This window comes from Neopelma chrysocephalum, unplaced genomic scaffold (genome assembly GCF_003984885.1).
Source record: "Neopelma chrysocephalum unplaced genomic scaffold, ASM398488v2 Primary Assembly neopelma1_75, whole genome shotgun sequence".
NCBI lineage: Eukaryota > Metazoa > Chordata > Aves > Passeriformes > Pipridae > Neopelma > Neopelma chrysocephalum.
Window position 1 is genome coordinate 11,809,104 of NW_020897736.1, and position 15,860 is coordinate 11,824,963.

Here is a 15,860-nt window from a genome sequence, read left to right on the forward strand (position 1 = left end):
CTTCAGCCCTCGTTAGTGCAGTCCCCTGCATTTAATCGAGCTCTCAGATACCCCAGCAAAGATTAAACCATCAGCTCTGCTATTGTGTGTTCCCAAGATGTTTTATCATGTTAATAGCTCATTTCAAAAGAGATCGTGTATCCTCCTCGGCTACAATAGAAACCCAAACAAAACTCCCCATTAAACAGAGCTACAGGGAACCAGTCGCAGTGAGTGACTTTTTAATGGTTAAACAGCCAACTTTGTGGGGAAATATCCAAGGGAGAAATGGCAGCACTTGAAAGGAAGTTGTTGTATGTGAGTGGCAGTTCAGAGCTTACACTGATACAGAAGAAGCCATCAAAAGGACTGTATTACTGCTAATTCTACACTCAGCAAGCAGCTTTCAGATGGCAGGTCTGTGCCTGCAAAGCATTCAAAAAGTGCCAGTGAGGATTTTCCAATGATAGATATTTTGCACTGGAAAAATATTGATTTGTTGAATCTGTCTGTGGGGAAAGGTCATCTTTGGATCAGCTCCCAGTCTGAAATATTTCCAAGAGCAAAATAAAATTTTTTTTAAAAAAGCGAGATGGCTGCTGAAAAGTAGTATTTCAATAAAAATTTAAAATTACTTGTTCAAAATAAAATAAAATGCTTTTTCAACCGAACCCTTCAGGAATTTTATACAGAGAGAAAATAAAATTTAGAAATTGAAATAAAATGAAATTTTTAGAAAGATCTCTCAGAAACTCCTGGGAGATAGGAAAACTTGTCTGCACAGCTGTTAAAAACCAGTCCTGAGGGAGGTCATGATCTGGAAACTCCCAAGCTGGAAGAGATCTGCTGGGCAGATGAATGACCTTCCAATTAGAGGGGTGACAATGGCATCTATTTGACAAAGGGGCCTGCCTGTGCCAGGTGTTTTCTCTTCCTCAAAGAACTTGCAATCTAAACAAACTCCTGGGCGCTTGGAGATAAAGGAAGTTTTATCCTTCTGTTACAGGTGGAAAGATGAGGAACAGAAAGGGATTAAACGCTCCTCTGCTCAGTGTCACAGCCACCGGCTCCCACCGCCTGCTCCAGCTAAATCCAGGGTAAAACCAGAGACAACTCCTGGGATCCTCCCAGGAACATGTCTGGCTCGGGGCCTGCCCACCTTTCACAGCTTTCCATATTTTTTCCCCAGACAGGCCGTTTCTGAAAAGGGTGTTTGCCTTCCCTGTGACTCCATCCCACGTGTCCCAGCACGGACGCACAGCGTGTGGGGCTCACCCGGCTCTAGGGAAGGGATCTATTTTGGGTTCCTTAGCTCAGTGCTGCAGCTGGAAATGAGCAGAAGCCAGAATTAATTCAGCCAGCTCTTTGCCCACAGGCAGTAAGGCTCGAGTCTGCCTCTTTCCCAGCTATTGCATCACCACCACTGCTAAAATCTCTGTGATCCTGCCCCACGACCTCACAAGGCCCACGATGCTTCACCACCTCAAAGCCTCAGGTTATTGACCTACAAGGAAGGGGAGCTTCCAAACCTCCACAGCAGAAAGAGAACCCAATGAATAAAGATGTCCTTCCCATCATGGAACAAATCTACAGAAGCTTCTTCATTCCCTATGCATTCACTCCCTCACCTTGTTTTCATGTAAAAAACAGAAACACTTACTGCTCCCAAGGATGAATTTGTTCCTGTTGTCCACTGGAGAGAGGAACCTCTTATTCCTAAAGCAGAATCAAACCATCATGAAACCAATTTTGCTGTCAAAATGAGGGGATTATGAATAAGGACTTAGGAAGAGCAAATATCCTTAAGGAAGAGGAGCAGAAGACCACATAACACACAGGCATGGCTAGAAACAGGCTTCCAGTGAAGTATCAGGACTCCTTTATTTTCCCAAGGTTTTGGCTCAGTATATTGCTCACCTTGAGAGAAAATGTGCTCATAAACAGAATCCTAATTAACACCTATCAGGTCCAATAAACACACAATTTACTCTCCCTTTCCTGTCCAATACACTATGAACACATTCCTGAAGCGTCACAGCACATTTCTGAGGAGGAATTCTTTACACAACAAGGTGACAAAAACAATACCCCCAATTTCTACACCACCACTGCCTTCAATTTTGGGTGCATAAATAACCCACAACCTACAAGGGATTACAGGGGAGCCAAACACTTTTGTTTGATGGAGCTTCTTGCTGTTGAAAAGAAGATGAAAAGTGTTCCAAACTGGAACCCTGTAAAATTGGAAGGCACTTTTGAAAAGGAGCCACGTGCTGTCCCAGACAAGATAACTGAGAAACTTGGATCCACATATCAGTGGCCAAGCTGCTGACCTTTGCTGGTATTCCAAGGAACAAGTGGTAGGTCCAATAAAGGAAACATCTGTCCAAATTACAGACCTGATCCAAAAGTCAGGGGAAGGCTTGAGGAAGAGTCACTATACCAGAATATTCAGGCAGCAGTTGATATCCACTAATGTTTCATTTTAACAAAACTGGACAACAATCCCACAAATTCATAATGTGTGATTTTATTCATTAATGAGAAAGAAGAATCAATCTCTTTACTGCTGGACAGAAAGCACCTCAGCTCTTATTATAATAATCATGATCTCCTTAGATGCCCTAGAAAAGGTTTCTTAAAGAACATTTCCCTATTTTAACTACATGATGATCATCTTGTTTCTTCAGAACTTACAGAAACTCACGTGCACATTATGCTTTAGAGATGAACAGGACCAACAACTTGCCTGCTTAGAGCCAACAAATTTAGAGCTGATTGCCCTTCATATCAGTTTTATCACCAGTGTGATTCCAGTAACTCAATGAACAGCCTCTTCATGAACCCTTGCGTGAGTGGGAAGTCACCAACATCAGACACAAGTGTTCAGAATCCCAAGGATTGTTTGAACTCTTGTGGAAATGGCCCTTGACAGTTAAAGAACTCTAAGGAAATGGTCCTTGAGAGATAACTGCTTTCCTGTGCTGCTCCTTTCCTTGTAGAACAGTACAAAAATTCAACATACTCATTTCCCAGATTTGTTAATGTTCTGTATCAGAGAAAACAAAACAGTGTGAACCCAGCAAACGCAGAGGGGGTCACACTGGGTTTGATCCTCTGACCTCAGTGACTTGATATCCATTTTATAAAACACCCCCTTACATATATGCAGTGATACCAAGGGCTTTTCTAACCTACAGTTAAAACATAAGAATGTTTTTCCTTTGTCTTTCTGGGAGAAAGACTAACTATGTCAGCTCCCAAACCAGTAATTTGCCATGACATACTGCCCACCCCAGACAGGTTTGGATGTCTGAGGTCTGAGTGGAAGTAACTGGTTACAATCTTCAGTCAAACAGATGAAAGCTGAAAGATCAGAAGAATCCAGAGCTCTCATGTTTTGACAACACCAGAAAAGCAAACCCAGGCTATTCAAGAGCTGTCCAAAACACAGAGAGGAAGATGAGCCCTGAGCTCTCCAGAGTGGATGCAGTGGGAATCTTTTGCCAAGTGTGCCATCATCCCTCGTAGTAGAACTGCTCCTGGGGCTCTAGGAGTGCTTCTGGGGACAGATGGGAAGCACCAGGGAAACAGAAATATTCTTCTAGGTCAGAGAGGTCTGGCCTACTGCAAGTTCTTCACCCCTTGCTGTGAGGAAGTTAAACTGGAATTTATTATTTTTATACTGGAAATGCAGTATCTGGAGATTGTTACAGTCTTGGGGAGATACAAGAAATGAGTATTCTGGGAAGTGAAGAGTGGTTTGGGGATGCCTGACTGGAAATATTTCAATAGGGGAATTTTTCACAGTTGATAGAAACTCGAGGCTTCTGGAATACCCTGCAGTTCTCTGAGACTCAAAATCAGACACTAAAAAATGGGCACATCCAAACTCATTACCTAATTTGAAACTTTAGGCCATGATTAAACCTCCTTAACAGGCATCAGAATGAAAGAAAACGTGACAATTTGCAGGGACACTGCACAGAAATGCAGATGTGAAGGGCTGGTGATGAAGCTGGACACCAGGAGTTCAATAAACATGAAAGGATCCTGCCAGACAAGCAGTGGGAAACTCCCAAACTGCCAGGAAGGCACAAGGGAGTAGAAACAACTTTTTTTAAAAAACTATACTTTGGGAAGCAAACAATGAAACAGGAAAAGAGAGTCTCCAGTTTTAGCAATTTCTGGTGCTCTCGTGGCAAACTAAAAGCCTTCTCCAGTGTCTAAAGTATTTCTTTGCAAAGCACCTGTTCCATTTGATTTTTTTATGTATCTGGAATTAAGCTAAAAGTCAAAAGAGATTGGAAAGACGGTGTTAATGAGACCACAAACTAATTGCATGGCAAAACAGCTTATGCTAAATACCCAGTGCCTTTAGGGCATCCCTGACACCAGCTACAGGGGGGGTATGGCATTCATAGACATGCAGAAATTCCAGAAGAAAAGGAGAGGTCTTATCCACTTTTCCACCAACACACAACTCTCAGCTTTGCTAAGCCCAGTTTTCAGCAACTTAAGTGAGAGAACACAACATGTCCTGGTTACACCAGCTGATGAAATCGTGGAAGTATCTTTCCATGGTCAAACCTGGAAGAAGTGGAGACATGTGGAACAAGGCACTGGAACAGAGTCACTCCTTTGTAACTTGGCTCAGGAGAAGATCTGCCCGTGGTGAAGGAGGGCAAGAGCTTCGGGTAGGTTTCATCATCAACCTGATCACTCCCCTCTAATGTTGTGTTTGCAACTTTAAAGCCTAAAAATTCTGACTTTGCAACATCCATCCTGTGCTGCCTTCACTGAGAGCAACGTTCACCCAACAGCTCCCAGTGAACTCCCCAGGCCTTGACACCTGACTGGAGGAGATGCAAAGAATTGAATTTTTTTGAACAGCAGGCAAAGTTGTCCATTAAAAAAAAAACAAACAACAAAAACTGAGCCAAACAACAACAAAAAAAAGGGAAATGAGAAGAATGAAATCATGGGTTGTGTTTCTTGGCCATGGGAAAAGAGAAGAAAGGGACAGTAAAATAAATATAGATATGTACACACACTGTTCAGATGTGGTTGTGAAGATTATGGGAGTTTTCTCTTGAAGTGTTTTGCAGATGGGAAGTTCCCAGAAGGCCAATGCCCTTCAAGCTTGTTATACACTATTTTCAGGCTGATACTCAATAGTATTTTGGCTAATTTTGTTAAGTTCAAACTTTAGCTGTAGATGCCACATCACAAGGCTACACTAATTCTCCCTCCCCTTGTCTCTTAGTAAGAAGTGTAAGATTGCCAAGCTCAAGTGTTTAATTCTTAATAAGCTCTCTCTATTATTGTTAAAAGTTTATTATGTTTATATTCTTAAATTTCCACGTTGTATTTTTATAATTTTATTTTGGTTCCCCTCTCTCTTTTTATTTTCCTTTAAACCACTGCACCAGAATGTGTTTTGACCACCTTCCAAACTGAAACACATACAAAAATTTCTGAAGCATTCCAATAACTGTAAACTGGGCTGTGCTGCCCAGGCAGGAACCCTGCTTCTCTCTTGTTCTTTCTCTCTCTTAAACAAAAAGTATTTCCACTGAAAATAAAGAGAAAAAGGTCTTTTTGCAACATACAGGAGCAGTGAAATAGGACACTTTGGTTTCACAGAGACAGGCAACATGAAAATAGTCTCAATTCTAACAACCTACATGAGGAAAACTATAAACCATAGTATGGCAATTAAGCAAATTGTTACCTTTACTTCTCAAAAAAATTTTTTTTAGAATTGCCAGGCTCAAGAAAACCCAACCCATCCTCTTCCAGATTTATTAGTATTATTATGTAGACAAAGTCCCTGGTTGTACAGAAAATGACAATGCAACCTATTATTTTCAGGATAAATCAGTTTTCAATCTAATTACCATGTTCCTGTAAATATTCTATACATTACTAAATAACAGGGCTCAGTATCATCCTTGGCATCTTGCAGAGAAAAGGCAGACAGAGGCCCATTGATTCCCAGGCACGGAGTCCAAGGGTCCACCCCACCAGTCCCTCTGCAAGATCAAGACCACAGAGAGACCCACGATTGCTAAATTATATTCACCACCCTACCCTCGAATATGAAAACTGAAGGGGTACATAAAATCCACTTGATCATTACAATTGTTGCTCTTTCTTTACTTTGTTTTTTAGTTCATCTCCTTTTCCATATTAGCCCAGAAATCCAGTCAGTCTCCTTTGGCCCAGAATCAGCTTTGCCCCTCTGTTCTGCAGCTTGTAGATACTGGGAAATGCTTACAATTGTTATAAAACAACTTGAACTTAAGAAAAAATATAGAGCCAATTCCAGCTGGTTTAATTTTTCTAAAAACAGTGTCATGTCAAAATTCTCATTCCCAGTTACATCCAAGCTGACAGTGTCCCTGCTCAGAAAAAAACCTCTTTGGAGCAATTCTGATCTCTTCCCGTGAGCCACTTCAGCCCGAGCCCAGTTCTGACTCAAAACAAAACACAGATATGGGTTATGTAAAAACCCGCAAAAATGTGTTAATAATAAATAAGCCAAAAGGCTTATGAAACAAAAAGCCAAACACGGGATAGAAGAGATAGAAATCCCTTTTTTTTCCCTATCAGTAGGATTTCAGTGCAAAAGCCTCTGTTGGTGGGTGTGCCAGTCTGAAAAACAATGATTAAACACGTGGTATCTTTTCATGTGAGTTTATGGTTGTGTTCTGATGCATTTCTGGTGGAGGTTATTAAAGTGTTTTGATGCATTTCTGGTGGAGGTTGTGAAGATGTTTTGATGCATTTCTGGTGGAGGTTATGCGGGTGTTTTGATGCATTTCTGGTGGAGAAACATCTCTGCCCTGTGACAGATTCAGCATAAACCACTCCTGCTCTTCCTCTCGGAATTAATCCAGGGAAGCAAAGAGTTAACTGCTGCTCCCTGCAGAGCCTCCATTGCCTGGCTGGGGTTGAACTTTCTGTTTCCTCTTTCACAGTGGTCAAATGAATTCACAATAGTTGATTCATAGCACAGTGTGGAGCTGAAGGACAGAGGTCAGACAGGTTGAATTGCCCGTAATTTGCACAACTGCTTCCATGTTAGCCCTGGACTCATGTCAAGGTCTAGCAGCCAGAATCCCCAAAGATCCTGGAGTTTGGGGGGCACTGATAATGCACTTTGGAGTGTCAAAGGTGCATTCTTGCTGAGCTTTTTCCACAATTATCCTGATGTTGCTCAGAGCTTGAGAATGACACAGTCATCTATTTAATTCCTGCTAAAAGCAACTTGTCTCCCTCAAAATAAAGATCACTGTGCAACCTCTTGGGTGGGCCAAAGCTCTCCTGGCACTGCAAGGGGCATGGCTGGAAACAGGCAGCATGCCTGGCATGGCAGAAGCACATTTGTAAATCCTGATAGATAAGTATTCACATGGATCAGATAATGCCTGACATTTACAATGGGAAAGATTAACAGAAAGCATCATAAAAAAGCACTGGAGAAAACTATGAAACTTTGATATGAAGGGGGAACTACTGAAGGGTCTTGAGAGATTTAGTATGTGAAATCACAGAATCACAGAATGGTTTGGGTTGAAAGGAACTTTAAAGATCATCTTGTTCCAATCCCCCTCCAGGTTGCTCCAAGCCGCATCCAATCCGGCCTTGGACATTTCCAGGGATGGGGCAGCCACAGCTTCTCTGGGCAACCTGTGCCAGGGCCTCCCCACCCTCACAGGGAAGAATTTCCACCATATATTGAACTTAAATTTCCTCTCTTTCAGTTTGAAGCCACTCTCCCTTGTCCCACCACTACAGTTCCTGACAAAGAGTCCCTTTCTGGCTTCCCTGCAGGTCCACAGACCCTGGGAGGTGCTGTGAGGTCTCCACACAACCTTCTCTTCTCCAGGCTGAGCAGCCCCAACTTTCTCAGCCTTCCATTGGGAAGGTGCTCCAGCCCCCTTATCAACTTTGTGGCCTTCTCTGGACTTGCTCCAACAGTTCCATGTCGTTCTTATGTTGGGGACACCAAAAGTGTACACAGTGCTCCAGATGAGGTCTCACAAGAGCAGAGTAGAGGGGGAGAATCACCTCACTTGAGAACTGCCCAACTTCTATTTTCTTATCTAGTTCCTCAGACCAAAACTAATTCTTCCATGGAGCCATGGAAACCTTTGCTTTCCTGATGGTGGGTAAGGACTTATCCATGTAATACTCAGGGTAAAGCTAATCCAAAACCAGGTACCTGGATTCATCTCAAACCAATTAAACTAAGCAGAGCACACACCCAAAGGGACTTGTCTTCCCTCAAGGGCCTGGCAGGTTATCTTGTTATTTATTATTCATACTGTGTAATAATAGAAACAGTGCTTCTCAAATAAATAAAAATTGATTGCTCCCTGACTTAAAAACATCCAGCCTAAAAGCTTGATTCACAGTTCCTCAAAAAGGTGACACACACTAGTAAATCTGACCTAACACTGATGTGACAGAACCAGATCCTAAATTACACACCTTGGAGGTCACAGATTAAAACAGGCTACGAATCCTCTGACTATCACACACTCACTCTGCTAATTAGTTCATTTTTTAAAATATTAGTGTATTAAAATGTAGATGCAGTGTCCAAGCAAAGGAAAAACGACTGTCAGGAGGTTCAGTGTATGTAAAGCTGAGCCTTCCTCAGACATTTTGATCTCTGTTCTGCACATTTGGAGCAGAACAGCTGCAGGACGGCTCGTTTGGCAAACAGCATTTTCTGAGAGCTACAGTTTTGTTCTAGGGCATCTGAGTTATCCTTAAAAACAAAATGGAAGAAGACTTTTGGGGATGCAATCTCAAATATTCAGATGAGGGTGAATATCCACAGATTAACTATCTAGTTGGAGCGGTGTCGAAGGTCCAGGCGCTGCCAAGCATTCAGGCACCTGACTCTCTGTGAAGGCAAAGGAGGTTACATTCCTTCAAAAATTTGGGCTTTGATGCCTTTAAAGGAGACAGTTTACTGTACACAAAGTCTCTGCAGTTTGTTGAAATTTTGGAATCATCTAATCTCTGAAATTTGCTCTAAACCAAAGTGCATGGCATTTTTGAACACAGGGCCTCTAGTTTGCCTGACATAATTATGGAGCTCAACTATCTCCAAAGAAATATTGTAATGTAGCTCTTTTATTATATAAGAAAATAGGCAGTAGACACATGTAATCATAAAAAGATTGAACAGGCTCATTTCCTGAAGTTTATTTCCTTTTTGTAACAAATATTTACTGTCAAACGTTTATTGCTTTTACATTTGGATTTTTTTAATACTTTATTGAATTAAAAATACCACATTACCATTGGCTAGAAGAGGAGACAGCTGTATTTGCCAGTAATTTCTACAGCTAATGCCAGTGACCAGTGCCAATTTTTTTTTTGGTTCATATTTTTGTAGACAGCTTTGAGACTTATGATACAAGCACTGTGCAGATGAGGCCTGAGAAACACAGAGGTGAAAAGAACACAAACCTGAGAGGTTTAAAAATCAAAAGTGATCATTTCCTCTAAAGAATTTCCTTTCATTGCCTTCAAAAGCCAATTCAGAGCAGCGTAACAGGATGCAAATATTTACTTAAATGAATGGCACGTGACATGACTGATCCAAAGCTTCACAGGGTGAATGCTCACTTTCAGTGCACATCTGCAACAGAAATAATTCTAAATGACTGCAAATTGGTTTTAATCTGCTAAACTTCCACAGGGCTTTTCATTAAAAGTACTGAAGTCCTCACAAAATATGCTTTTCTTGGGGAGACACTAAAGGAGTGAAGGAGCAAAAGAGCACATTTTTCATTGTGTTCCAAAGGTGTCAAATAATAAGACCGGTGAAAAATCTTAGGAGGCACAAACACCTGCTGTCTGTATCTTACAGAACTGTGCCTCTTGGCACCCTATTCTGGCAAACAACATGTCCCTGAAGCGATTCCAGACTGGACATGCAATTTGTGTGTGAGAAAGGCTGACCACCTACCAGTGGGCTGACATTCTCATTAGGCACTGGAATATCCAGAAACAGAATGTTTTTTCATCCCAAGAAGGGAAATAGCAAATATCTCTTCCAACAGCAGTCAAGCTGGGTGACACCCACACAAGTGGAAGAACTTGAGTCATGCTGGGTAGATCTGGGGTTTTCTCCACAGACCTACACCACTTTCCTTCCAGTACAGTAGTCCTGGTGGTCTGCGTTTTCTTGATGGAGCTGGGAAATACAACCTATCCAGATTCTTTTCTTATTGTTTTATATTAGCTAGTTTCCAAATCCAAAATAAATAAAACAGCTAATGTGAAACTAAGAGCACATTCCCAGGACTTGCATGTGTTCAACAGTTTTAGTAATTTGGCACTTAGAAACCCCCAGTTATCGGCGATTATTGTTTTATTTCTTAACACTGATCTAAGATCCCAGGCTTGCTCAGAGTGGGAATGAGGGACAACTGAAAAAGACAAATGGCCAGTTAAAGACAGCAAGAAATTTGGCTGCTTCTTGCCTGTCTGTAAAGGAGAGGATGTTGGTGACCCAACACGGTGCTACATGACTTTCCTCTGGGTATCTCCAATGCCACACTGGAAGCAAGCTGATCCCCAGTCCCTGTCTAAAGTGGGATGCAGGTAAGAATATGCTCAGAATAAAAAGACCTTACGAAAAGTTTAGCTGTCTAAATTCCAGAGGACAAATCACACAGCCTCATCTCAAATACAACCTACTTCCAGAGACACCAACAAGGAGTGTTTCCATTTTGCCAACCAACCATGTGATATAAGCCACGCTGCACCCAAATCCTGATTAAGCATCATTTTGCTTAGAAAACACACAGGATTCTGCACAAAATTCTAAATGGCCTCATCTAACAAGCAGATATTACTATTTTCTCAGCACAGAGTTAAGAGTCAGCTCCTAAGAGCACTGCAGTGGTCTGAAGGTGAAATCTACGGAAAGATCCAGACAGTCATCTAAGCTGACTCTGTGAAAGGAGCCAAGCACTCTTGTGAGGAGAGGCTTTCACCTCAGCTGAACTTCCAGGAAAACAATCTCCGCTGAGTATTTCAGCAAAACAGTGTCAGGAGGGAACAAAGTGCAAACACCAGCTTTTCTGGGTCTGCTTTAGGAGATTAACAAGGGCAGTGCGGGGAAAAGAGGAGAAGTGTCTCCAAACGTGCTGCTGACAGGGAGGTCAGCGGGGGTTTGATTTTCTCTCAGCAGCGCCGAACACGCCGCAACTCCCGCTAAGCAGCGCTGAGGAAAGCGCAGATCTCTTTTCTCCCTCAGTGCCTGACAGCTTTATTTCCACTTCCCACCTTGTTTCCAGGCCCAGCCCACGGGCTCTTACCTCCATGTTCTTGCAGAAGGTGGCGTTGGTCCCGAAGAGGATCTGGCACTGCTCGTCGGCGCTGTAGTGCATCCCCGGCAGCTTGTGAGGGAGCCGCACTGAGAACTGGCTCCGGGGGTCTGTCACCAGCAAACACGTGCTCACCTTGGACCTGGGAGGGCAGGAATTACAGAGGCTTTTAAGGGAAAACACCTCTGAACTGCAGTGTTTGGTCCCTGCTGTAGAGAAGCTGCTGTCCTCTCTTTAATCTGATGGAACAGTGGAGATTTTTCCCACTATATATCTGGAAGCTTCTGAATAATTGAAAAAGGTCCTTGGGAACTCACCCTTGGCCCCAGACCCCAAGGCAGAACAGACAACATTCACAACATTCATCTAAACTGTTCCTAGAAATCTCATGGAGACTCAATTCTGCCCTCAGGTTATCCAGCCCAAAGCTTCACAAGCCTTACAGTGACAGCAAGAAAGTCTTCTGTCGCGTCTCACCTGAATCCCCCCAGCTGGATTTTGAGCCCTTGACTTCTTTTCTTATCCATCACAGGCATAAACTTTGCCTTCACAACAATCTTTTACAAATCAGAATATCACTGTCATCTCTCCCATCTCAGGGACCAGATGCAACCACGAGTCAGATGCAACTTCTTTTTCAACTTCATGCCTTTAATGATATCCCATTTTCTTTCATCATTTTCCTTTCTTTGCCACCTCTAATCCCCAGAGTGGGAAATTTTCCACACTGAACCCATTCTTAGCAACAAAAGCACTGGCCACTGTGCCAGGAACTGTTTGTCAGAGAGCTGCACTGTAGGTTTAAGAGCCCAGTTGCAGAGTTCAGAGAATTCCAGTGTACATGAAAGTTAACAAGCATTAGGACAGAAGTCCTTCCTGAACTGTTGAATATGATGAGTTGAAACAGTGGAAAACAAGTTTATAGTGGACCATTTTAGACCAACACTCACTGAAGAGTGAGAAAACATATCAGAATTACCTCCAGGTAAAATAAAAAATAAAATAAAAGCTATTTAATAACAAGATAGGCAGTAAAAGCCACAGCAAAAAGCTGCAGCATCCCCCAGCAGAGATTTTTGCAGGCTACATACACACAGATTTCTGTCATTGCAAACACGAAGGGCACTTTTTGTAAAATGAAAGTGATCTGGAATTATATTTAAGAAATTATCAGCACATAATTCTTCCACCTCTCTGCATCCTCAATTTCAAAGGGGTGACTGTAGTGGAGACAGAATCAAACCTGCACACCCTAATGACACATGCACACACACTTTTTTTGAAGGAAAATTATTTATACTTTCATTTTCAAATAACACTTTGCATTTTTGCCTGACAGGATCTTTGATACCCAGCACAATCCTTACTTTAGGAAGTTTTCCAGGTCGTCACGGCTGCACGAAGACCAGGAAAGGTCACTGGGGTTCCTGCCCTTCACCCATTCTCCAGACATAATGTGGGACCTCCCTGCACAGGGCTGGTGGTCATCATCGTGGCTCATCCCCATACTGTTGGAGGAGAACAAAACAGGACAAAAAAACTATCAAGTTATGATGTGGGTTTCTCATTTCCCATTGCAATTAGTAATTATACTCTTAGCAATTAACAACTTGAAACCAGGCTGCATATATAACACACAATCATTCACCCACTGCTCTAGGCACCTGTTAAATTAATAAATATAAGTAAACTACAGGTTCCTTTAGTTTATCCGTTGCCTTAATTTCACAAGAGGTTTAGTGTTTATGTGTTGGAAACTTTAAAATGGGCTTCTTATGGGCATTTCTACCAGAAAATGTGAAATTATTTAAGGTTCATGAGATGTGACCTGCAGAAGTGATGTAGCCCAGTGGAAGGATATCTGCTAGAATATTAAAGGTAATATCTATTGAAAATTTGGGATTGCTTTCCCAAATCTAGTGGATATGATCCCTGTAATCACATGGAGGGAACGATCAACAAACTGATACCAGAGATGGGCCGATTCTGTTGTTGTGTCAGTGTGAATTTGGAATGTTGTGTCAGTGTGAATTTGTAATACACTATTAGGAAAAACATGTTTCTAAATTAGTGGTGTTGTACAGTCTCTCATCTAACTTTGAAGCTGATCCTTCTTTGAGCAGTGGCTGGATCAGATGGTCTCCAGTGGCCCTTCCAACCTAAATTAGCCTCTGACTCTGTAACAGCAGTGCTCAGATTGGAGCCCCAGGTAGAATCAAGCCCCATTTTCTCCAAGCACTGTCCAAAAAACCACCAAGACTGCCCCGTGCCCATCCCAGCAGGACAGAATGGGGCTGCTGCACCAAATCCTGCTCAGAATAAATCTCTGTTTCCTCTACAGGAAGGTGAGACTTGTCTGCTGCAGGTAAGCCTTTGTGAACAGGGATAAACGATGTGACCAAGTTCACCTCCTGCGTCAGTGCCATGTCAGAAGCCTGACTCAGTCCTACACCCAGCCCATCCCACGGTGCCTGGCAGTGAAAGGTTAAGGGGTTTCCATCCCACTCTGAAATTATCATAAAACCCCTTTCTTAGAATCATGCAGAGCAGTAACTGAAACATTAACAGTCCTCCTTCAATTCTGAGATGAAACGGAAGATGAGATTCAGACAAAAGCTGTCTTGTATGGCCAGTGTCACCTTCCAGCAAGATGTCACCAGTTTGGGGTTGAAAACACAGATTAACAGGAACTCACTGGGTCTCCAGCTGGCTGGATGGAGCAAGCCAGGGCAGTACCTATACATATGGAGTTGGACTCTTTAATCTGTGCTATTTCTCTGCAAATCAGAGGCTCCTGTTTGTTTTCTGACTGTGCTCTTGGCTTTGCTTCTCTCCAGGTGTGGGGCTTGACTGTTCAAAGCCCAAACATGACATCCATTTCTAGCTGCAGTGAACCAAAACCAGCTTCAGCAGTTTGATAATTATGGCTTAGATTAAACCACCATCTCTGCTATTTTTAGCTTAAAGTGAAGATTATATGGTGCAGTCTATTATTTTAGGTTTATCTCCAGGGACATTATTATTTCTAGCAAAACTACATTTAATATAGTTTTTCGACTCAGAAGTTCATAGTTATTCTTGTTTTCAAACCTTTGTGGGTTTTGAACACAGCAGAACCATTCACATCAAGCACATTTTGTTTGATGCATGCAGGAATAATCTAACAGTCTATTAGTAGCTCCAACTTCAAAACAGCAAAGAGTGAAATTCCTGCTCCACTGAAGTGAACAGGAGTTTTGCCACTGACTTCAATGGAACCTGGATTTCACTCCAAATATTTTTATCCATGTTGTTTCTGCACACAGAGAAAACTCTTCACATGCTAGGAACAAAGTTCCAGCAGTATTCCTCCAATGCAAATAAGCCCATCTAAAGATCCTATTCCTAAAAGTCAGGACAGGAAGGGCTCAGTACCATGAGTAAGGTATGTAAGCTGGCTGGAAATCTTCCAGAGGGAAGTTTGCCATAAAATGCCAGTTTAGAAGGCTCCTGGGCATGCAGCAATCCTGTTAACTTTTCTAATGGAGATGAGACAAGGAGGTTTCCAAGGTTTCTTGCAGCTTGTCTGCCTTGTGCTTGCCCCAGAGATGAGGTTGAGAGCTGTGTCCTTCAGGTTTCTGCTCTGTCCAGGCTCCTGTGGGATGGGATCTGGCAGCCACCCCATTCTGAAAGCTTCCTGAACGGCCTCCTGATCAGCACATTAGCTGTTCCACTTCAAAGGGGCGAAAACAAATCATCTTCCTGACTTCCCAAGTGGTTTAGGCTCCCTGATTTTATCCCTTCCAGAAAACAATAGTGTTTGGTCTAGGGTTGTTCATTAAGAAATGCCTTAGCTTTCTGATAACTTCAATTATTTTTTTTGTTAAATATGTTGAAAGTGGGATTTTGCTGGCGAACAAAAAGGGTAGCAGCTACTAATCAGTATATTCCTGTCCTTAACTTTATTTTAAACCTGACCTCACAAAAGGTCTGAGCCTGGGAGAAATGCTGAGGCTGCCAGTCATTATTCAGCTTTGATTTTGCAGGGGGGTCTCAGGCAGATAAAATGTATACTCTATAAAGACTGAGTCAGAACTCGTGTCTCCAGTTATTTACAGGTTTCTTCTGAAATCTGTTCAATTCTTACATGTGTGGAAATCGACACCTTCCTGAATCAGTCCTGGTTTCTTAACAGAAATCCTTTTAAAAGCCATAAAGTCATAAGCATAAAGGAATTGAGCCTGAAAGGAATACCTTTATTGGAATAAAGCAAAGGAGTTCTGCTAAATCCAAAGAACCAAGCCAGTTTATATTAGCCTGGGATCTGGCCTCAAGGTACACAGGCAGCCCCTCCTGGCCCCTCAGTGATGAGTTTCTGGTAGAATGAAACCAGCAACACCTTTGGAGCCTGTTTTAATTGGCAATGCAGAACTTTTCTCAGCATCTACTTTACCTTACAATGACTCACTTGAGAAAAGGATTAACTGACCTGCAGGACTCAGGCATACCCTAGCATGCTAACACATTCTTTTCTGAAGTTCA

The 15,860-nt window shown here is 42.3% G+C and overlaps 1 protein-coding gene across 1 annotated transcript in view; it reads right to left on the minus strand.

Moving 5' to 3' along the window:
- ADAMTS17 (ADAM metallopeptidase with thrombospondin type 1 motif 17) overlaps nt 1-15,860 on the minus strand; it is a 168,872-nt gene that overhangs the window by 76,309 nt on the left and 76,703 nt on the right. Inside the window, exons 9-10 of the mRNA XM_027688787.1 lie at nt 12,707-12,847; nt 11,331-11,481 (exon numbers count right to left, since the gene is read on the minus strand). Coding sequence (XP_027544588.1) covers nt 11,331-11,481; nt 12,707-12,847 — 292 coding nt within the window. The remainder of the gene's footprint in view (nt 1-11,330; nt 11,482-12,706; nt 12,848-15,860) is intronic.